We start from the raw sequence: 24471 nt of genomic DNA, 5'->3' as shown, positions 1-24471 counted from the left end.
AACTAGCTCTTTACACTCATGAAGTAATAAGTGCTATCGACAGGGGATGTCAAATTGATTCCATATTTTTAGATTTCCAGAAGGCTTTCGACACCGTTCCTCACAAGCGTCTTCTAACCAAACTGCGTGCCTACGGAGTATCGCCTGAGTTGTGCGGCTGGATTCGTAATTTCCTCTCAGAAAGGTCGCAGTTCGTAGTAATAGACGGAAAGTCATCGAGTAAAACAGAAGTAATATCCGGCGTTCCCTAAGGAAGTGTTATAGGCCCTCTGTTGTTCCTGATCTATATTAACGACATAGGAGACAATCTGAGTAGCCGTCTTAGATTGTTTGCAGATGATTCTGTCATTTGCCGTCTTGTGAAGTCATCAGATGATCTAAACGACTTGCAAAATGATTTAGATAAGATATCTGTAAGGTACTGAAAGAAAGCAGCTAAATTTCGATTACGCGATAAGTCACACAAATCTGAAGAATGTAAATTCAGAAAAATACGTAGGGATTACAATTACAAATAACCTAAATTATAACGATAACATAGATAATATTGGGGATAGAGCAAACCGAAGACTGCGATTTATTGGCAGAACACTTATAAGGTGCAACAGGTCTACTAAAGACACTACTTACACCACGCTTGTCCGCCCTGTTCTGGAGTATTGCTGTGCGGTGTGGGATCCGCATTAGGTGGGACTGACGGATGACATCGAAAAAGTACAAAGAAGGGCAGCTCGTTTTGTATTATCGCGAAATAGGGGAGATAGTGTCACAGATGATGCGTGAATTGGAGGGGCAATCGTTAAAACAAAGGCGTTTTTCGTTGGGACGCGATCTTCTCATGAAATTTCAGTCACCAGTTTTCTCCTCCGATTGCGAAGACATTCTGTTGGCACCCACCTACATAGGGAGAAATGATCATCACGATAAAATAAGAGAAATCTGGGCTCGCACAGAAAAATTTAAGTGCTCGTTTTTTCCGGCGTGCCGTTCGAGAGTGGAATGGTAGAGAGACAGCTTGAAGGTGGTATATTGAACCCTCTGCCAGGCACTTTCTTGTGAATAGCAGAGTAATAACGTAGATGTAGATGTAGTAGATAGATGTACAAGGGCCAGAGTTGGACCAACGCATTAATGACTTGCTCAATTTGTGAAGCTCTTCCTCTTGATTAAATCATCCAGTTTTCCTGAAATTGTTCAAAAATAGTTCAAATGGCTCTGAGCACTATGGAACTTAACATCTGAGGACATCAGTCGCCTAGAACTTAGAACTACTTAAACGTAACTAACCTAAGGACATCACACACATCCATGCCCGAGGCAGGATTCGAACCTGCGACCGTAAAAGTCGCGCGGTTCCAGACTGAAGTGCCTAGAACCACTCGGCCACAAGGGCCGGCTCCTGAATTTGTAAGCCTTTGATTGTTTGCGCATGTACATCAGATCTACCGATTTCCGTCCCATTCGGATAATTCCTCCATGGTCCATCGTTTTATGTGTGTGTGTGTGTGTGTGCGCGTGCGCGCCTGCGCGCGCCCCCGTGTGTGTGTGTGTGTGTGTGTGTGTGTGTGTGTGTGTGTGTGTGTATTTGTTAGAGCGTTGATTGCAAGATTTTGACAAAAGCTCTAAGCTTCTCCTACTTGCCGTTTTCTTGAACTATGTTAATTAATTGTCATTAAATAGACTTGGAACGTCATTACGTCTTCGGTCAAAGCACTGTTAAAATTGACAAACTAAAGAAAATTAATGATTTATAAACTCCATATTGTGTAGTCGTACTGTATTTGTCTGTGTTTGCTTGGTATTCAGTTTTATGTCGTTGTCTCATCTCCCGTGTTGTTTCAGCCTATGCTATAATTCTGAGTACTTATGTTTTCGTGTTTTTCAAGTCATCGGTTTTCTTCATCTAAAGTTTAACATCATGAATGTCATGTGATGTTGCCTTTGTTAAGGATATTTTTTTCCATTGTGAAAATTCGTAAATAGATGCTGACGTGTAAGCTTTAAAGATAAACGTTGTGATCTGGTCGTTCGAGAGTGCTTATTTCAGAAATTGCCGGACAATTTTCAGTACATATATTTTTGTAAATTGTTAGTAAAAATGTTTTCTTCAGATTTTTATGGGACATTACGCTGCGTAATATTGTTGCACAGATCAAGTACACCCGCATCTCCAGGTTATGTGGTTTTCTGTTATAATAAGCAACTGGTTAAAACATTTTATGATCATCTGCATCACCTACACTCTTCAGTGACACTTCTATGCTTATGTCATTTTGTGCTGTGCCCACAACGTAAGTTTTTGTCAAATCTGAATGCTATTCACTCAAATTTATCTCACCATTCGAATTTGTGGACTCACATTCTGCAAAAGAGAAGTTCAGTTCCCCGTCCGCCATCCAGATTTAAATTTTCTGTCATTCTCTAAATGCCTATGGGGACTGTGGGATTGATTTTTGGAAAAGACAAGACACGGTCATCATTTTCCTTCCCTTTACCTATTTTCAAATTTATCACCCGGAACCCTTGCTGGATGCCTTATTGGCGAATAATATTCAAAGTAATGTAAACCCGCCGTTAAATGAAAAACACAAACTACACTTGGGGTCGGCGACGTAATCAAATGGTTAACTGTATGAATCTCAATATCCTCCTAAATAAACTACGGTTTCATTGAATTGATGGTGTAGCTAACTAATGGATTATGTAGTATCTAGCCAGAAGAGTGCAGAAAGTTGTTCTTAATAATTCAGCCAATGTAAGCAAAGCAGATTTTTACCACTGGGGAGCAATCTGTTATTGGGTTCCACAAGACTCAATATTAGGTCCATTGTTGTTTCTCATTCATGAGAACTTCATCAGATGATCGCGGATAATCGACAGCGAATAAACTGAATCAATGGAAACAATTTTTTTTTGGGAACTATTAATAGCATCAGTATATTTGGAATAATACGTGATGAACACAGTCGTACCTTGTAAATTATTTATTCCCAAAACAGTTTTATTCATAGACCATCTTCACAGTGAAAAAATAGTTTTTACGCCATCACATGACATTCGTGCTTTTAAATAACAAATTAAGAAAACTGATGACTTGAAAAACGTAAGTAGTCAACACTGGCTAGAACAGCACAAATACTGAAGTATCGGCACAAACAAAATGTCCAAGCGATTAAGACTAGAGAGAAGGAACCGGACAACTTAGTGGATCTCCCTAACACAACCATTGCATATTAAAATGTGCGAGCTGTTCCCGGACGCTTCGTAGAGAAGGACTGTGCTCCATCGCGCACGAACCAAATCTCAAGCCGTTGTTGGTAAGTTACCTCCTGTAGCAGGATAGGCAAGTCCTCTGACAGGATCCGAATATATCGTGCTCCAAACAACGTGTCTGGAAGTATGGAAGGTCCTATTAGTCTTGCTGTAACAGAGATGTGTTTCACTAAAGCGAAAATGAATAAGTGCTCTCAGCTCTTAAAATACGCGTTCTAGAACCCATGTTTACAGGCCATTTCAAAACGTGGAACACTTTTTTAACAACCTATATTTTTCTCATTGCGGGTTTATTTGAAGTAAATATCACCTGTCCTGGCTCTCTCACTCTGTATTTCCGACCATACCACTCGTATATTGCAACGATACAGAAGTTTTTATACATTATCATTAAAGTGGCTTTCATACCATCTCTACGTTACGTTGCTTGAAGATATGACCTGAACCTGATCTGAGCGTCGTCTCAGTCGAAACTGACGCTGTGGCGACCTGCGGCCATTAAATATACTCTTATAAAATTTCGGAAGTACTCGTCCAGGTATGAATTTATTCGATAGCCCCTTATTTCATATATTGGAAAGTACCGGTAATTGTAATACGATGTAAAAATTGTCATCTGGAGATAGGTTTTCCACTCAGTACCGGTAATTTATAGCCATTTGTATTTTATAAATGTTACTAAATTCGCAGTACAATAATGTGAGAAAGCTCAGTGGGCTGTAGTTTGGCAACTCACCGTACTAGTTACAAATAAAGCTGTCCGTGGTTTAACATTATCCCATACGTAAATGGCGTAACGCGTTAGAATGTGTGTTGAAACACTGTTACTTTCATCAGATGTTTCTCACACGTTACATCAGAAACGCAAGCAGTCGAATCCATGTACGTGGAGGAATAAGCGGAATTACCTAGCCTAGCGTCGAGATTATGGTAGCGCCGAACGTTGTTTGTTCGGACCTTCTGAAGGACGTTCCCTAAACATGTGTTGCTAAGTGCTCCAGTTATCTCCGTGTAGCATAAAGAGGAACAATTGTGACGACACCAAGCACACGGTCTGGGAGAGTAATAATTCACGTAAACTGTGTCAGGTCTTATACGGCTGCTTTTTAAATGCATCAGTAAAAGAGAGAGACATGCGAATGCACGTAGTGAAACTAATGGTGCAACCGTCAACCTTTTGTGTACCTTACGTTATCGACTTCATTTGGAGCGCTGTTGCTGCATTGTGTAGAATAACAATTCGTTTAGCTCTAATGTTACGCGAGTGGCATTTTTGCGTTTAATAGTTCTGTGTACGTCCTTCCCTTCAGTAACTTATAGTTCTATGTCTCGCATTTATATGGACAGCACACATACTTTTAGCTTCACTGATACAGCGCACCATTCACCATGTGGCCTACTTCTATGGTTGTTTTCATCGACAATGGATTGTGTGAAGGGCATACTGGAGCAGACGGATGGTGGTAGTGAGTGGACAAAACCAGTTGTGATGACACAACCGACTCTTGGACCACTTCTACTAGTAGATGCACGATATGGGTTTCGTTAAGTTTGACGGTAACAAATGTGGAGCATTTTGTCCTAAAGGAAGCTATAAGCGGACATTGGTCATTGGTCAAATCCACAGATACGTAGTTTAGAAAGGGTACCCATGCGTCTTACTCGATAAAAGCCATTTTCAAGATCCAAGGAAGGAAGAAGAACATTTTTCCGCTCACGAACTAGTTTGCTGCGTTAGCTTCGAAAGCGAATTGTATACCCTGAACGTTAGAGATTAATTTTGCAATTACTTGTCAAGCACTGTGACTTGGATAGCTCAGCTTTTTACTCTGTTGTTTTCTTCTCGAAGAGAATAATAAGAGCGTATACTTAGAGTTTTATTCCGCGTTTACCCTTAACATAGAAGCAGCTCCATCTGCTTCTCTCCGAAACGCATCACGGTACAATGCTACTCTCTACGTCAGGCACAAACACAGACACTTTGCTTTGTTGGGCTGTGCTCTCGTTATCTCGTTTACAGGTGACATGGCTTAAAACATGCTAATATTATGTAACAAGTCAACCTAGATGGTGTAACATTAGCAACGCATTTCGTCATCTTATGTGGTTGCCTGTGACAGCTACCTGTCCAAACCAGTACGGTCGTTGCCATGCAGATGCGTGGCACTCAGCAGCTGTTACCTCGACCAGATCAGTTTCTCCACAGCCTCCTTCCCCGTTTTTAAGACATCGTTCTTCATCAGATGTATAGCACATCGCTGTAAAACTATTAACAATCATTCGCTGTGTTATTGGTATCAACTCTTGGAAAACATATGAACGTAACGTATATAATTTAACACAGTATAATTATGTTCATATGGCTTGTTAGATCAGTGCTTTATCGAAACTTACGTAAGCGTACGAAACGGTAAGTCACAAAATATTCATAGGTAAGGTATGTCTGGCTACAAGGGACTACTGGCTGACGCAGGTCGTCAGTCTTTTAGACAACGGAAGATTTTATGTCACCTTGAAAGACGAAAGGTGCAGATGGAGAATACAAGGACATGTGCTACCTTAAAAACATGTTGGCTGCCCTTCTACACAACATCTCTACTAATAATCAGCCTATTTCTGTCGACAACAGAGAATTCATCCCTAAGGATGACACTGCAATGACTTTCGAAGAGGAAGAAAACAAGTTTGTCCATGCCACTGCAGAATTATCCACTCACAAGGAACATTCCCAAGTGTCAATAAATGATGTTGATGAACTTTTCACAAAGTTCTTCCAACGTCGAAAGCTGTATACGTTCCACAGCTGCATCTGTGGATCGAGCCCTTTGGATCGGCAGATGTCCCTTGTCCTCCGGTACGACGCTCGAATCGGTTGTTTCACACTGATCACCGGCCTTTTCATAGTTTTAAAAGAAACTAACGGTGAGTTTGGACGGAGAATTCGAGAATCTCCTTTTAAGCCCTAAATGTCCTTGTGACAGCATAGAAAATTGGCAAACAAAAGCCTGGATAGGTCATAAGATATTTGAAAGATGTTTTCTTTTCCAGTATCATCCTTGACAATTTGAAATCTTTCTGTACTTTGTTTTATATTGTCTTGTTCGTCGTGTATACGTACCACGCGAAAAATTTAATTTATTTATGTGAATGGTATAAAAAGCATTTCTTTAAAGCATTTCTTTACAGATTAAGTTTATTGTAATTATCGTCTATCATAATAAAGAGTTTCTTATTACTTACTATTAACGAAATACACGTATGTGAAACGGTAAACTAAAAAACTCAAAAACAAAAAAGCATGAATATAAAACGTAAAATAACAACTTAAAACATTACACAAATATTAGTAAATAATTAAAATAGTAATGAATGTTTAGATATTTTGATTAGTTATGTTGAAAATTCTCCGAGAGCACATTGTGTACAGCTTATTTTCGAAAAACACTTTCCGGAAGCTAGCTTTATTACACAGAGATATGTATAGCTTGAAAGCTTCTATAATTTATGTTGTAATAAAAGTCTTCATTTTTAAAAACTAATTAATGGCGGTGGGGTATTTTGCAAAATTTCAAATTATTACAAAAGTTGGTCATATAGTTTTCAAAAACGTTACTTACATATCAATATTTATATAGTAACTATTTTTATGTATCATCTTTTCGAAGATATTCCCTCTAAATCTAAAATGCCAATTACCTTTCTGGGTATTTTTTTACCGCTTAATAGTGAAACTGGTCACAAGTAAAAAATATGCATTGTGCTATTTTGCGCGCTCTACGCACCTGCCAAGTCTCTTCAAGATCGTTTATTGACACTTGGAAATGTTCCCTTGGTAGTATGAAAACTACCACCTTACACTAAATTCTGGGAAAACTCCTATCTGTGCATTTCATCTGAGAAACAGGGAGGCAGAAATGAAGTTACGTGTAACCTGGAGTGGGCAACACTTTCACCATTGCCAGAACAAAAACTATTTGGGTGGTCGAAATTCCAACATACAGACACCAGTGCTAGGACACTGACTAGAAGGTCAGTACCAGGAACATCATCTTGCCGCAGTGGTAACACCGGTTCCCATCAGATCACCGACGTTAAGCGCTGTCGGGCTAACACTTGGATGGGTGACCATCCGGTCTGCCGACCTCTGTTGGCAAGAGGCGTGCACTCAGCCCTTGTGAGCCAAACTGAGGAGCTACTTATTGAGAAGTAGCGGCTCCGGTCTCGTAAACTGACAACTCGGCTGGGAGAGCTGTATGCTGACCACATACCCCTCCATATCCGTATCCAGTGATGTCTCTGGGCTGAGGATGACACGGCGGCCGGTCTGTACTGTTGGGCCTTCCGAGGCCTGCTCGGACGGAGAGAGAAGGTATTAAAACGAAATCCACATAACAAAATCTTCACGTTCATTGGCATAGAACCTTCAGATATAAGAACTGTAACAGCAGAACTGGAAAAATAAAAACAAAAAACAGATCCACAACAGTTGCTATTTGGACTATCTCCGTCCTTCAGAGTTTCCTGAAGAGTTTCCTGTAGAAGTCAGCAACAATTCCACCTGCTCCTTTACCTGATTCCCACCACATCGACCTGTGAAGTGACAGAACATCTGGCGGATTCAGGGATGCCATTGATACTCGTAAAGCTTGTTACCACCTCCAGTTAGGGACATAGGAGGCACTCAACAGACAGAACGGGAGTGACGCGGCACAAGACTAACATGAAGAAATGAGACTATGCTGAAGAAATCGAAGTATGTGTTTTGATGAAATGAAGAACTCCAAACACCTTTTGGTCTGTAGGAGATTTGTCTGCAGGTGACAAGGCCGTTCACACAACCAAACGCTGGATATGGTCAGCGTAATTAAGCTATAGCTATAATTTTAGTTTTGTTTTGAGCTGTCCATCAAGGGTAAAAAAGAATGATATAGTTTGTTCATTAGCGAACGACTTTAATCCTCCGAAGATATCACTCCCATTACAAAAAGGCTCACTTTTGTTTATGGAACTTAGTGTCAAAATAGCCAGAATTTCTTTTTTTCCCTTGCTTCGTTTTCTACGGTGTCTACTTTTAATTCCTCACATATTATCTAGTTATTTATGACCATGTCTTCCCTAGAATGATCTTTTACAGCTCTAGGAAACCTAATTTTAGTGGAGTGCACCATCGCTGCTTCTCTTTCGTTTAGACACATATCACAACCAAAGATAATGACACAGTTGTGTGCCTGGCTGCTTAGCGTAGTATTTTAGCCAACCTGTATTTTCGTAGTTATAAATCTGGTATCGTTGGTTCTGCGACATGGCTCTTTCAGAGCTAAATTGTAACGTTAACAGTTTATCATGTCGATCGCAACTATTTAGGCTTGGGAACAGCATAGGCTTACTTAGTTTAGAGTTCATCATCGTGTTTTAGGCACAGATTTGACGGATATGTGTGTATATAGAAAATGAAATTGCGATATTTGACATAAACATTATACTTTCTGTGTTGCTGACGTATTTGCTTGGAAAGAACATTGTGACACTTGACAAGCATCATAGGTTTAGTTTGAGTTGTATATATGCAAACTGAAGGAACGAATGAAAATTTGTACCAAGGACCGGATTAAAAACCCGGTCTCTTGCTCACAAGGCATTGCGCCACCTTGGGTCAGTGACTGTCCACAACTGCACAGGAGTACCCTGACACGACACCCCATCAATCCAACGTCCCATTTATGCCTCAGCTCACTTGGTGTTCCCCCTACACTCTAACAGCATTGCAGAGGATATCCAAATGTGCTGGAATAGCATCTCAGCATCGAATGAATTGGCGGATACTGCCTGAAACCCACGCATAGTTGGTTTAATCAAATGAAACTATGTTGTTCCAGAAACAGTTTCAATTCTCAGACATCTATGGTATATATATGCAGACTGAAACGACAAAAGAAAATTTGTACCTAGGCCAGGATTGAAACCCAGGCCTTCTAATAACCTGGAAGATGCGCTAGCTGCTACACCACCATGACATAGCGGCTTTGTACAACAGCACAGGGCATTATGGCACACTTCCCTTTTGAATCCAATTTTTCATTCACGCCACAACTCATCTGCTATTCAGTCTCTGTTGATCCACCGTGGATACACTACAACAGCCAATCAAACATTTACCAAAGAAAAATCACCAAACAGCCGTATGTTTTCAGAAGTCATTTTATTTAGACCAACATTTTCAGCATCTCATTACTGTCATCTTTAGGCCCTGTGCACTACATGTACACACAATCATATACACTGCTGGCCACCGTAAATGCAACACCAAGAAAGACAAGAGGTAGCACAACAAAATTTATTTTGTAGATAACATGTTGACCGAGTATCAAATGATTACGTTTACAGACGTCTGTGACATGTGGTTCCTGCCAGAATCAGTAGCCAGAGTAGCCGCCATTGTTGGAGATCACCGCTGCCACACGTCTCGGCATTGAGTCTAAGAGACGTTGGATATGTTCATGTGTTCCTGGGGTACAGCAGCCCAAGCAGCTTCCACACGTTGCCAAAGATCATCTGGTGTGGCAGCTGGGGATGTAATCTGGGTCACTCGTTGAGCAACCATGGACCACATGTTTTCTATCGGCGAAAGATCCGGAGAGCGAGCCGGCCAGGGAAGCAATTCAATCTGGTTATTGACGAAGAATCTTTGGACAATGCGTGCCACGTGTGGTCGCGCATTATCCTGTTGAAATATGGCTGTGGCCGAGCCCTGAAGGTAAGGAAGGACAACTGGCTCCAGCACCTCGGATATGTAGCGCCGGCTATTTAAAGTACCGGCAATGCGCACTAGAGGCGTGCGAGAGTAATATCCAATACCGCCCCATACCATAATACCCGGTGCAAGACCAGTGTGGCGGTGCATAATGCAGCTGTCCAGCATCCTCTCTCCACGGTGTCTCCACACTCGAATCCGACCATCGTGGTGCTGCAGACAGAAGCGTGCCTCGTCAGTAAAGACTACGTCATTCCATTCTGCCGTCCACATCTGTCTGTCATCACACCATTGTCGACGGAGACATCTGTGGTTCTGCGTCAATGATAGACGAAGCAGTGGACGTCTTGCGGACAGACCACTCTGCTGTAAACGGCGTCGAATGGTACGCGCAGACACTGGATGATGCATTACAGACGCAATGTGCTGTGCTATGGTTCGGGATGTCACTGAGCGATCCGTCACTGCCATGCGCACAATTTGCCTATCAGCACGTGCAGTGGTGCACCGAGGTGAATGCGATCGACCACGTCGGTCCGTCGTACCCTCCTGCATCCAACGGTCACATATCCGCATTACAGTTGTTTGGTTTCGTCCAACACGACTAGCGATTTCTCTGTATGATAATCCACAATCTCGGTAAGTCACTATCCTTCCTCTGTCGAACTCGGATACTTGATCAAAAGATGTTCGCTGTTGTCTACGAGGCATAACTGATCGTCTTGTGAAACAACCACAAGGTAAACACACGTGCCGAACGTACACGCCTTAAATGGCGCTATGAGGTGGCGCCACAGGCGCGCATGATGTGCGTCTGCGCTGAAATTCTAATCAGTTGCATATCTCATCGCTGCAAACCCATGGTGTAAATTTCACTTGATTCGGATGCTTCCTTCAGGGTGTTGCATTTACGGTGGCCAGCAGTGTACATCGATGTATGCATAACTGGAACCATCAGTATCTGGATTCCATGAATCTGATCGTGGAGTTCGTGCATCGGACACTTGATAACAACTTTATGGAATGCAGATATTGATGGTTCCAGTCATAAATGCATCGTTATATCTGATTGTCTATACATGGGGTGCATAGGCACCTGAAGATGACGTTAATGAAATGCCGAAACTGGCCGTCTACATAAAGTAACTTCTAAAAAATTACATCTCCTTGGCAATTTTTCTTTTTTAAGCAGTTCTTATTCGTTCGATGATGAGGTGCTATTCTAAAACAGTTGGAGAGACCCTGCAGTGCTGTTCGAGTTTAGAGACAAGCCGAGTGGGCTGAGGTGTGAATCCCTGGCTTGTTATAAATTTTCATTCGTCCCATCAGTCTCGTATATGCATCATGGATGTTTGAGACTTGAAAGGTCTCTGGAACCATGCAGTTACATTTGACTTAATTTAAGGCTCTGTTATGTCATAAACCAAGCGTGGTAATCAGATCAAACTATGAAGGTTACCACCTATTGGTGAGACAAGCGATAGGAGCTTAAACCAGCAGTTGATTTTATTTTTCGTTTTTTAAGTTTTATGGAATAGTATGTAAAGTAAAACTCTCCTTCAACAACTACATTCAACTAATTCATTAATTATGCTGCATAGCAAGTGTTCGTTTCACCTATTTATGGAGAGGATGTTTTATTCTCGTTCTCATACTCCATAAAGCTTTTACCTGCCTGTTTAGCACGCCACGTATGTTTAGACTTACTTAAGAGTTTGCAGTGATATTTTTGACCCCAATTTGATGTAGACGTGGTACTATTTTGCGTTTCTGATGCATTTTTGCTAACTTGCCAGGAACATTGTGATATTTGACAAACATCGTGTACAATAAATAATTAATTTGAGCCTCTGTTGTGCCTTACACCATGGTGCTCCTATCTAACTTTGAATAATTTACTGATGCAGCCATCTGTTGACAAAGACAAGCAACAGGAGCATAAAAACAGCAGTTGATGTAATTTCGGGTTTTTGAAGTTTTGCGGAATAGTACTTAAAGTAAATATCATGGCTGAGAATTATATTTTTCTAATTCGTTAATTACAATGGATGAACATATGTTGATTTTTAACTATTTATGGTATATAATACACTCAGAATATTTCATAGCGAATGCTATACAAGGTGTTCAGAAACAGTCTGGCAAGCTTCGAAGGGTTATGTAGTGTAGTTTGAGTTGAGAAGTAATTGTTAAAAAAAAAAATTCAGGCTGCCCGACAGATACAATGAGTGTCCGTTGTTCTCATAGCTTGGAGGACAGCGCACGAGGCTGTTCAGCGCTTGGCTCGGTTTCGATCCCTGCTACCAACCCTTGTCCAACTTTTGTATCGCTCTCTTGTTCGGTTTTTAGAAAAACAACGAAGAACACGTCTGGCGATACTGTCCTTGGCAAGGTGCTTGAATTTGCTCACGCAAGGGCCTCGTTGGCTACATTCAATGCTAATAATCTCAGAAACGGCGCAAAGTACCGAATTTTTTTCTTAAGAACTATTTCTCAGCACAACCTTCCCTGCAACACCCTTACAAGCTTTTCAGATAATTTCTGACTACATTTTATAGCTTTCAATGAAATTTACCGATGTGACTGGTGAGCCAGGCCATAAACGATTTTCTTAAGTCAATAACGAAACCAGAATTGAGAACATTTTCATAATTTTCGCAACTGAGTAACTTCTTTAAGGGAATGACGCATTTTTTGATAAATAAAGTTTACCACTCATCAACATGTTTAATGTATATTTAAATACCCTACCAATATTTCAGGTTGTTCACATTTTCGGCAGGAACACTCAGAACAACTCAGCAGTATTCGCAATGAGACAAGAAATTCTCTAGAATTCCCTGCCTACCACTTGCTGAATCAGCAGAAAGACTCGGAATTAATTGGAAGTATTCGGAACAAGATAAGAAGTCCGGAAATTCCCTGTGATATCATCAAAAAGTTAGAGACCTAGATCACTAGCTTTAACAAAGTGAGCAAGAAACCAGGCTAAGGTTATCGCCCAAGGTCACAAATGTAAACCGCCATGGCAATACTCTCTGCACATGGTACAGCTGAGCCACTCTGCTTGTCACGATTAATGCCACTTCTACTTGCCACAAGTGACGGTGAAGTAACGTACGTTTGCCTTGGTGGCGGCTCCAACGACGTACGGGACGACGATGCCCGACATGTTGCCGAAGGTGTTGACGAAGCCGACGATGGTGCCGGCGAAGTTGGGCGCTATGGCCTGCATGTTCATGTAGAAGCCGGAGCAGTGGGCGGCCATGCAGAAGCCGCCGAACGCCAGCATCGCCACGATGGCGGCCGAGTCGCAGCCCACCAGCCCCACCACCAGAATCGCCGTGGCGGGACCCAGGATACCTGCACACGAGAGGGCGCTGTAGTCGGCTCTGCTCTTCTAATGACCGCAGGAAAAAACATGCACAGTGCAGATAGAGTTGTAATAAATAAAAATAAACTGGTTGTAGGAGTGCTTACTAAAATGTACACTGTAAATGGTCACTTTGTAATCACTTTATTCATCAGTTAATACCTATAAAATTTTCCATCTTTATATTATTGAAATTAGCTTGGCCATATAGCTTCAAGTCTAGTTTCCAATTTCTGAAAATTGCTCAAACCAAAAAGGTAAAGAGGTACGTCCCCATTCTGAACTCACACTGTGAGGACTATCACAATAAAATCTTCACTTTGTGATTTTGAAAATGACATCTTCTGCAAAAGACAAAGTTTTATTTTTTTCTTTCCCTTCCCCAGACTAGTGTCAGTGTCTACGTATCATCTTCATTAGACCACTGACATGACAGTGTGTCATCTTCAAAACAGCAGGAGGAATAAGTTTCTTTGTTCAAAGAGCGGCTTTTCAAACTATTTTTCCGAGAGTGGTGCCTGGCTGTCATAATGCACATACTTCGCGTGTTTGTGGGTTGTAGTTATGGACACTGTTTTTCACACGTTTTTCATTTCACTCTCACCTGTCGTCGCAACTTTTCATACACAATTCGAGATTTACGAAAAACTTATCTGACCACACTCATAGAGAGAGGTTTTTTTTTATCACTTGCTTGTTCATTATTTTGTTTTTTTCAATCTAGTGCTAATTTTGAATGTATGATTCATGTTTTTATAGCGAGTAAGCTAAAGGAGAACTTATTTCCTGTATGTATGTGTACGTGCGTGTATGTGTGTATGTGTAATCGCTGGATACAGGAGGGAACGACGGACCGACGCGAGCGATTGTTTAATTGCGCCACTACACGTGATGACAGGCATATTGAGCGCATGGCACTAATGGATCGCTCTGCTACATTGGGAACTGTGTCACAACAAATTCGGTCTCTTGCGCAACAAACGATGTCCGCATGTACCATTCGATGTTGTTTACAGCACAGTGTACACCTTGTAAAATGTCCATTGCTACGTTTATCACTACGTCAACGCCGCAGGCGTTTGCGTCGGCAGTGGTGCGATGAACGACGGAGATGGCCAACCGAATGGAACGACATTGTTTTTACCGAGGGATCCAGATTGTGCCTGCACCGCCATGATGGTCGGATTAGAGTCTGGAGACATAGTGGTGAGAGACTGCGGAACTGTTGCCATACTGGTCCAGCACCTGGTACTGGTTTGGGGTTGTATTGAGTTCCACTCCCACAATCACTAGTACACATTGCCAGTGTATTGTGTATTGTGTGTATCTTACCGGGGACCTAGAAACGATGGAGAGGCTTCGTCCCGCCGGAGCCCTCAGCAGTTCACAACCCCACAATAGGTCCTAGCAGCCCACCCACCCCAACGCCGCCCCACACCGAACCCAGGGGTTATTCTGCGGTTCGCACCCCAGTGTACGCCCCCTGGGAACGTCTCATACCAGACAACTATAACTCCAAATGTTTGTGTGGTAGAGTAATTATGGCGTACGCATACGTGGAGACAGTGTTTGCGCAGGAGTGGCCGACATACTGTAACTGAGGTATTATGAAGGAAACCAGCCCGCAATCGCCGAGGCAGATGGAAAACCGCCTTAAAAACCATCCACAGGCTGACCGGCACACCGGACCTCGACACTAATCCGCTCCAGAAGCAACGTTATGGTGAGGCATTGGCGTCGGATGTTGTCTTTCAGCATCCCTAGAGATGTCGGTCGATCACGATACACTTGCGACTACAGGTAACACCAAAGCCAACAATCGCACGGACTGAGGTCTGGGGACCTGGGAGGCCTAGCATGACGAAAGTAGCGGCTGAGCACACGATCATCACCAAACGACGCGCGCAAGAGATCTTTCACGCGTCTAGCAATATGGGGTGGAGCGCCATCCTGCATAAACATTGTACGTTCCAGCAGGCGTTAATCAGCCAGGCTGGGGATGATACGATTCTGTAACATATCGGCGTACCTCTCGCCCGTCACGGTAGCAGTTACAAAACCAGAATCACGCATTTCCTCGAAGAAAAAAGGCCCGATAGCGGTAGATGTGGTAAATCCAACCCATACCGTGACTTTCTCGTCGTGCAATGGAATTTCCACGACAGTTCTAGGATTTTCGGTGGCCCAAATTCTGCAGTTGCGGGCGTTGACAGACCCTCGGAGCGTGAAATGAGCTTCGTCGGTCCACAACACGTTACTCAACCAATCGTCATCTTCCGCCATCTTTTGAAACGCCCACACCGCAAATGCCCTCTGCTTCACTGAATCGCCAGGTAACAGTTCATGATGCCAATAGATTTCGTACGGATAGCATCGGAGGGTACGCCTCAGTGCCAACCAAACAGTAGTGTATGGAATGCCGGTGCGACATTCGACTGCACGAGCGCTGACTTCCCCGCGCATAGACGAACCCGCTACACTCTCCATTTCTTCCTGAACTGTCTCAGCAGCATTACGCCTTGTGCTCGGTCGGCCACTAAGGGGTCTATCGCCTAAACAACCCGTGGCTTCGAACTTCGAAATCATTCTCTCCACAGCTGCATTTGTCAACTGACCTTTACCCGTTCGAATCTCCCTTCCTACGGCGATGGGATCGTAACACTGAACTAGCACATTCCCCATTCTGATAACACAGCTTCACTAAAAACGCCTTTCCAGGTAACGTCAACATGCTGCGACTGCTGGCGCATCTGATTCTCTCTCTCATTACAGCTCCTTTTATACACAATTGTCATGCGCAGTCACTGACGTTTTGCTGTCCAGCGCCATCTGTCGGACATTTTGTGAACTTCGTTTTGTTTTTTGGTTCTAATAAAACCCCATGTCATTCCAAGCATGTGGGTCAATTTTTACGCTGTGTGTTGTCTCTCAACATATACTTTAATTGTTAAATTGTTTTTCATTGTTTTAGTTTTTTTATTAGTTAAGTTTAAATCATTTTTTATTTTTACCATTCGGTAATTAAGGCGCTTCTGATGTGTTCTGGTATTTAGATTTATGTCTGTCTTTGTTACGACTTTACCCTTACTTCACTCTATGTATTACTAGAACGGGTCTTGCATTAAAGAATATTAAGTCATCTTGGGTTAAAGTTAACGTTAAATTTTCTGCAAATTATTTAAATTGACATGGAATTTTAAATGGGACTCATTACTTTGGCTTTTAATTAATTAAAAAGGGCTTAATTGGCTGCTACGTGATTTAAACTGCGTAAAATAAATTCGTGTTACACCACTGAATGAAGTGAGTAAAATCCCCATTAGTACAATCCCTCCTGATCTTCTTACCTAGCTAATTAAGAGTCGGTAATTATCACTTTTCACACACTATCTCAACGCCAACTTGACATACCGTGCACGTGCCGGCGGGGTCTTAAACACGTGATCTCAGTGCCTTTCCTGTCAGTGTTCAGGTGGGGATGGCCAGAAGACTCTGAGATGAGATATCGTGGCAGCGATTTGCAGACAGTTGGAAGTTGTGCCGAAATTTTATGGAACAATTTCTCAGTTGTCTACTTGTCACGCTTTGGACGCTGTGTTTGCGAAAGAGGAACTCCAGAGTGTTGCTGCACGGCTGAAATGGGGGAACAACAGCATCCGCATATAACTGATACCGCCCCTACCAGTGTTCTACAACCATTTATTGAATGTGGAGCCGAGGGTACTGTGGCGCAGGATATACGCGATGCCAACATCGACGCTCTACATAAAGGCGATCGCGGTGATTGCAATTGCTACGGCTTAGTTTCACTGCTGAGTGTCGTCGGAAAAGCGTTTGCCTGTGTGGTGCTATGCACGCTGGAAAAGCGTGCCCAGTACGTGTACCGCGAGTTTCAACGTGGGTTTCGAGATTAGCGATCTACTATTCATATGAACTTCACACCCTGACAATTTCAGAAAAAATTCCTGCTGAAGAATATTCCTTTGTTCAGTACCTTAATCAATCTAAATAACGCATTTGAGACAGAGGGCAGGGAGGGACTGTACACTTTATTAGTGGGGTGTCCTCCAGAACTCCTGAAGACGATCAGGACTTTTCACGAAGATTTAAAGTCTGTTGTGGTACTTGCAGGAAGCGCATCAGATCCTTTTGTTATGCGAAGGACCTTGAGTCAGGTTGGGAGAAAACAGGCCCTACCAAACAGTCACCAACAATGTCGGCCCAAACACTGAAAATCTTCGTTTCTTACTTGCTTCAACAGTTGCGTGAGGATTGACGTCTACCCATATAAGCACGTATGCACATGCATATGCCGATTCTGAAAATTTACTATCTGATCTTGGTGAAACTCGTTGCAGAAAATGAAACCAAGCGTTTCGAGACCCAAATATAAAAAATTTAACATAATTTCTTCGTCTGTGTGTGAAGAATGTGTCCTGAAATTCGTGCCCAACATTTTTGTTAAGACCTATATATGACGTATCGCAGCTACTACACTCTAAATTATATGCGCCTGACCCTGATTACTTATTGTGGTGTCACCGCCAGACACCACACTTGCTAGGTGGTAGCTTTTAAATCGGCCGCGGTCCGGTAGTATACGTCGGACCCGCGTGTCGCCACTGTCAGTGATCGCAGACCGAGCGCCACCACACGGCAGGTCTAGAGAGACGTACTAGCACTCGCCCCAGCTGTACAGACGACTTTGCCAGAAGGGGATCACTGACAATTACGCTCTCAATTGCCGAGACGATAGTTAGCCTAGCCTTCAGCTACATTTGCTGCGACCTAGCAAGGCCCCGTATTCAATTGCTAATTAATATTATGAAGCATGCATCATCAAGAGCGATGTTCTACAATTATGGATTAAAGTTAAGTATTCCAGAAGCTACGTACTTTTCTTTATAGCATTCACTACGTATCCTGTTTCAGACCTCACGCCAGCCTGCGTGAGTTTAAGCGCGTGCCTTTCGGCTTCCTCTCATTGTGTCTAGGCTGTCTTGTCTAGACACAACACTTATCATTATGGGGGCGTTCATTGTTGCATGTAATGATGCTGAAGCTCGTTACCAGTAGTAAAAACAACACGTAAATCCTGGTTTTTAAAAATCTTAGCCAAATCGTAAGAGAAACTCCCCACAAACGGGATCTTCAGACATTTGGATCTCAAAAACAGCCAGACGGGGAGACCTCCGTGCTCAACTACTGATATTTTTTCTTGTATATAATTTACCAACGATTGCAGGACTGAATTGTTTACAGTGATGTGTTTCAAATTCCCTAAGTGTTTTTCTATGGAGGATTGGCTGAGCAGTATCCCACTAAATGAGTTCCAAGCTGGAATACCTTCTTCCGCCTCAAGTTACAAGAGGGTGCAGGACCTGCGAAGTATGGCTCCATCGACCACAAGTTATGCAACAAATTTTTTTTTTTTTAATGCAGATTTTACTCACCATAAAACTCTGTAACGGAAGAATTAACAGTATCCTCAAAATTGCTTTAACTTATTATATAGCACTTAAATATGTAGATGTGATATTTATGAACGTTCACAAAATACAACCTCACACGCAACAAAAACGGTAGAAATTACCGGAAAGTGCTTATGACGGCCTCCAGTGCGCGTTCCTTCATATGATTCTAAAACAAGTCACTAGACTAAAACACCGATCACAAAACACCATGTGTACTCAGGTATACTATCCACCAGGTACAAAGCTCTTCGCTGCTGTTATTCCAAATGGCCATAACTGCAAATTATCCTTCCACTTCTATAATAATAATAATAATAATTACAAATATACAAAAGAAAACAGGAGAAATAATTGAAAAGTACATCCAACTGGCTGAGGAAGTCAGGGACATGCGGCATCAGGATAAAGTTGACATTATACCAATTATACTATCAACTACAGGACCCATACCACACAATATCCACCAGTACATCAACGCAATACAGCTACATCCAAATGTATATATACAGCTACAGAAATCTGTAATTATTGATAGATGTTCAATTACCCGAAAGTTCCTAAATGCAATGTAACGTATACCGCACAGTTAAAAGGAAGTCACGCTTGATCAAGGTCCGCGTCACTTTCCATTTTTGACCAGACATAACGTCTGAGAAAAGAAAGAATAATAGTAATCATTATCATTATTTAATTAAGATTCAATGTAGAAGGAAGGAAGATATCAAAGCAATTCAGAGGCAGGCTGATAGATTTGTTACCAGTAGGTTCGATCAACACGAAAGTATTACGTAGATGTTTCGAAAACTCAAGTGGGAATCACTGGAGGGAAGGCACCGGTCTTTCCGAAGAGCACTATTGAGAAAATTTATAGAACCGGCATTTGAGACTGGCTGCAGAATGATCCTGCTGCCGCCATCATACGTTTCGCGTAAGAACCATGAAGATGAGGTCAGAGCTCGTAAGGAGGCAGTTGTTTTCTTCCCTCGCTCTGTTTGCGAGTTTTCTTCCCTCGCTCTGTTTGCGAGTGGACTGGAAATGAAATCACATATTCTTGGCATTATCAAGCCATGGGGCGATATAGATTGATGTAGAACCGTGCTTACCTACATCTACTGCTACACACATTCTCCGCAAGTCACCGTATGGTGCTGGGCGGTGGATACCTTGTACCGCTACTTGTTATTTCCTTTCCTTGAAACAGAAATATAACTTCAAACAGCCAAGATTGCTATTGCATAGCATTTATTGTGATGACCAGTTTCAGCAAACTACATTGCCTTCATCAGATCTTGCTCAGTACGTCGCACTGAATCTTGATCAAATACATGTTATACCGTGTCATATCACAGAATTATATTTCACGAAAATGAGAACAATAGTATATCAGTAAAACAAACATAAAATAACTATTACATAAAACAACGTACATATTTCACTGATTATAGTGAGTGTTCTCATGTTCATGAAATATCGTTCTGTGATATCATATATATTATATGTGTTTAATCAAGATTCAGTGGAATGTACTGAAGAAGAGATGCTGATGGAAACGTAGTTTGCTGAAACCGGTCATCACAATAAACGGTGTACAGTAGCGGTCTTGGCTGTTTGAAGTTCTACTTCTGTTTCTAGGAAAGGAAATAACTAGTAGTGGCACAAGGTACCCTCCGCCAAGCACCATACGGTGGTTTGCGGAGCATGTGAGTAGATGTAGATGTAGGTATCCACGGTCCGACGTAAGGGAGAGCCTGGTCGATTTATCTGACCAAATTAAATATACACATGACTGTCACCCCTCAGTGGGTTACCCAAGCTCAATTGAAGGACTAGAAACTCCTTAAACAGATCCCGAAATCATGACTAAAAATAATTACTATTAAGGCGTTCTTTTGTATACAGCATCACTTTCTGCTTTCACTCAAAATGAGGATCACAAGTAAAAATTTTTGGAGAGAGGCAATAAAGGCGAAAAGAAAGATACTATGAATAAACTTACCTATTGCGTTTGTGATACGGAACACACTAATTTTGGACACATAGCCCCTGCGGTAAATAAAGTCAACCAACCATCCAAACAGCAAATTGCCAATCGAGCCGGTGATATGAGGAACAGCAGACAGGATACCATTCTGTGTGAAATACAGGAACCTTGACTATTTTTGCAATACACCTGACGGTATAAACAACTAATCAGATAAGTCACAATTTTTGTCACATCTATTTATTTACGTTTTAGATATTCTACGACATTAATAAAAGCTAAATCCGAAAATGTACTACTAGGGGTTGAAACACATCGTAAATCATTAAAAATTTTAAAAACTGGATGGAGTAAAATACTTAAATTATTTTTCTGTAATCCAAGATATCACATACATTATGTGTAGTCTCATTCTAGACATGAAAAACATCCACTTTTGTGTAACATCTAAGAGACTGTTTTATGTAAGAAATGAGCAAGTTTTCAACATTTAGTTTAGTGTTTTAATCTTGGGAACAGAGCGATGTAGATCCACAGCTGTATGACATGGATGTATAAGAGATCTATTTTCCAAACACTTATCTTTGTTATCTCGTCTCCGAGAATAGAACAACGCATGCAGTCTGTTTTAACGTACCTAGAAAGAAGTTACAGTCCTACGAAAAAGACTATAACTATACTCTTTTGGCTGCATTAAGCCCTTTGGTAAGCACATAATAATGGAACTAAATGTTATGAAATCAGTTATTCTCCATCACATGAAACAGTATAGAAAACTGTTTGGAGAACAATTTTTCTGATGTATAGATTTTTCGCGTTTGCTCATCCTAAGGGTTACTGAAAGCAGGTAGGAGTAAAAATAAATTTTACGTCGGATTTGAGACCCAATGTGGGCTGCTGCGCTACGTTTGTCTGAACAGTATGGGACAGTAGTCAGCACAATAAATTTGTATTCTAGAGAAATAGATTCAAATCCCCGGCTGACAGTCCTAATTCAGGTTTCCTACATTTTGTATAAGTCAATTACACAACAAACATGACCACAACTGAGCTTAATGTTCGGTATGTTCTAATGCGCGATAAATTGGCAGGCCCACTTCTCTTCGTTCATCTGAAAATGCTACGAAGTATTTTCTTCCTTAACATTTTACTCCGTCCGATGAGTGATAGCTAATGACCACTAAACAGTCAGCACGTCATAGTAATACGGGATCTCCATAAAGTCTCACTATTATTTCAAAAAAATCTTAATTTTCGATTATTAGAGACATAGAACCGTCTTCTGTAGTAAGCTTTTTCCTTTGTCCTTCGTTGCAGATCTGATTTGGAATACATCAAAAAGCAACATACGAGGAAAGAACATTAGGATCTATGACTCTTAAAACATACACAACAAACATGATCACAACTCAGCTTGATGTTCGGTATGTTCTACTGTGCGATAAATTGTCAGGCCCATTTCTCTTCGTAGACGAAAATTAATGGTAAATGTTTGCCAGGGTACGTTCGAACAATTTCTGCTACCGCAGATCCGCAGACGTCTATCACCTTCCAACATGGTATGACATTCCGCGTTACAATGCAATGTACCTTTGTGCACGCTAACTGGTCCAAAGGAACAGGCACTGCAGCGACAGCCATTATGAAATACATTAAATCTATTTGCAATTGCAAATGTAGACAAGCATTAGCTGTAGAATGGAATAATGACAATGAAAATTTTTGCCGAACCGGGACTCGAACCGATGTTTCCAGCTTTTCGCGAGCGGTCGCCTTACCAGTCGACTCCCTGGCCATGACTCACGGCTAGAACCAAACTTCCAGGTGTCGACAACTCTGTGTCTACAACGTCTACTCGTACATCCATTATGTATCTTCCTGTACAGTCGAGACATTTTTTCTTGGAAGTCGCTTGCCCCGTGTTGGTGGATAAACACGATGTTGCAGTGGCTGTGTTAGTCCGAATTACGATGCAATGTACCATCGAACAAGCACGCATGTCCGAAGAAACAGACACCACGGTGACTATAGCCATTATGAAATTCATGAAGTGTGTTCGCAACTGCGAATATGGAAAACCGTCAGCTGTGTAATGGAATGACGACGTTGAAAATTTGTGCCCGACCGCCACTCGAAACGGGATTTCCCGCTTTTCGCAGGCGATCTCCTTACATTAATCTGTCCGAGCAGGACTGATCGCCAGACCTAAACTTGATGCAAGTCAAACTTCATGTATTGTGATTCGGAACAACACAGACACTGCAATATCACATTTATCCGCTGACACCGGGCAAGTGACTTTCAAGTACAATCTCTCCCCTGTACGAGAATGTACATAATGGATGTACGAGCACAGGTTGTAGACACATGTTTGACGACATATGGAAGTTTGTGTTTGGTCACGACTCGTGTGCGCGCCCCTCGCGAAAAGTGGGAAATACGGGTTTGCGTTCTGGTCTGGCACAGGTTTTCACTGTCATCTTTCCTTTCTACAGCTGATGGTTGCCCATATTCACAATTGCGAATAGATTTAATGTATTCCAGCATGGTGGTGCACCAGCCAGCCTGTCTCCGTCACGCAGTACAGGTGTCAAGAAGCTGTTCCCCTGGAAGACAACGGATTCGCACCCTCCCATCGGCATGACGAAGAAGGTATCGGGATTCATCAGATCATGCAACGCTCTGCCACTGTGCCAACGCCCAGCGCCGATGGTTACGTGCCGATTTCAGTCGTAGCGGCCGACGCCGTGGTGTTAATATTGGCACATGCATGGGCTGTGGAAGCCAATCATTAGGAGTGTTCGGTGCACTGTGTGTGCAACAAACCACGATTCTCTATCTGTAACAGTTTTAAGATTTTCTGGAATGATAATGGAGTTCCTGGACATCCTGTATTTTTCCTTCCTTCGAACGCCAGGACAGGGAAAACATTAGTAGAGGGGTAACGCAGATTTTAGTAAAATTATGTTTTTATAATGTTGTAAGTGTCGATTAGATATGTACAAATATTTTGTTCAAACGAAACTTCAAAGTCGTATCACTGATTGACCACAAACCTAGTAGCCAGCATGTCCACCATTGGCACGGATAGCAGTGGCGACACATCGTGGCATGGACGGAATGATGCATTGGTAGGTCGCTGGATGGAGTTGGCCCTACATCTGCGCACGCAAGTCACCTAATTCCCGTAAATTACGGGGAGGGTGGCAATGAGCTTTGATGCTACATTCAATCACAGCCCACGTGTGTTCGGATGGGTTCAGATCTGGCATCTTTGGGGGCCAGCACTTCAATTGGAACTCGCCAATGTGTTTCTCGAACCACTTCATCCTACCCCTTGCCTTGTGACATGGCGTATTATCTTGTTGAGGATTGGCACTGTCGTCAGGAAACATGATCATCATGAAGGGGTGTATGTGGGCTGCAAGCACTGCACGATACGCCTTGGCCGCCACGGTGCCTTTCACGAGCCCCACTGCATGCTTCTCAGAGCCGCCGCCAGCCTGTCTCCGTCACGCAGTACGGGTGTCAAGGAGCTGTTCCCCTGGAAGACAACGGATTCGCACCCTCCCATCGGCATGACGAAGAAGGTATCGGGATTCATCAGAACGCTCCGCCA

At 42.3% G+C, this 24471-nt stretch overlaps 1 protein-coding gene across 1 annotated transcript in view; it reads right to left on the bottom strand.

The window, feature by feature from the left end:
• The window catches only part of LOC126474147 (sialin-like), an 86922-nt gene that overhangs the window by 16957 nt on the left and 45494 nt on the right, over positions 1-24471 (bottom strand). Inside the window, exons 7-8 of the mRNA XM_050101601.1 lie at positions 20868-21000; positions 13146-13387 (exon numbers count right to left, since the gene is read on the bottom strand). Coding sequence (XP_049957558.1) covers positions 13146-13387; positions 20868-21000 — 375 coding nt within the window. The remainder of the gene's footprint in view (positions 1-13145; positions 13388-20867; positions 21001-24471) is intronic.

Source organism: Schistocerca serialis, chromosome 4 (assembly GCF_023864345.2).
Source record: "Schistocerca serialis cubense isolate TAMUIC-IGC-003099 chromosome 4, iqSchSeri2.2, whole genome shotgun sequence".
Taxonomy (NCBI): domain Eukaryota; kingdom Metazoa; phylum Arthropoda; class Insecta; order Orthoptera; family Acrididae; genus Schistocerca; species Schistocerca serialis.
This window is presented reverse-complemented; position numbering and strand designations above follow the sequence as displayed.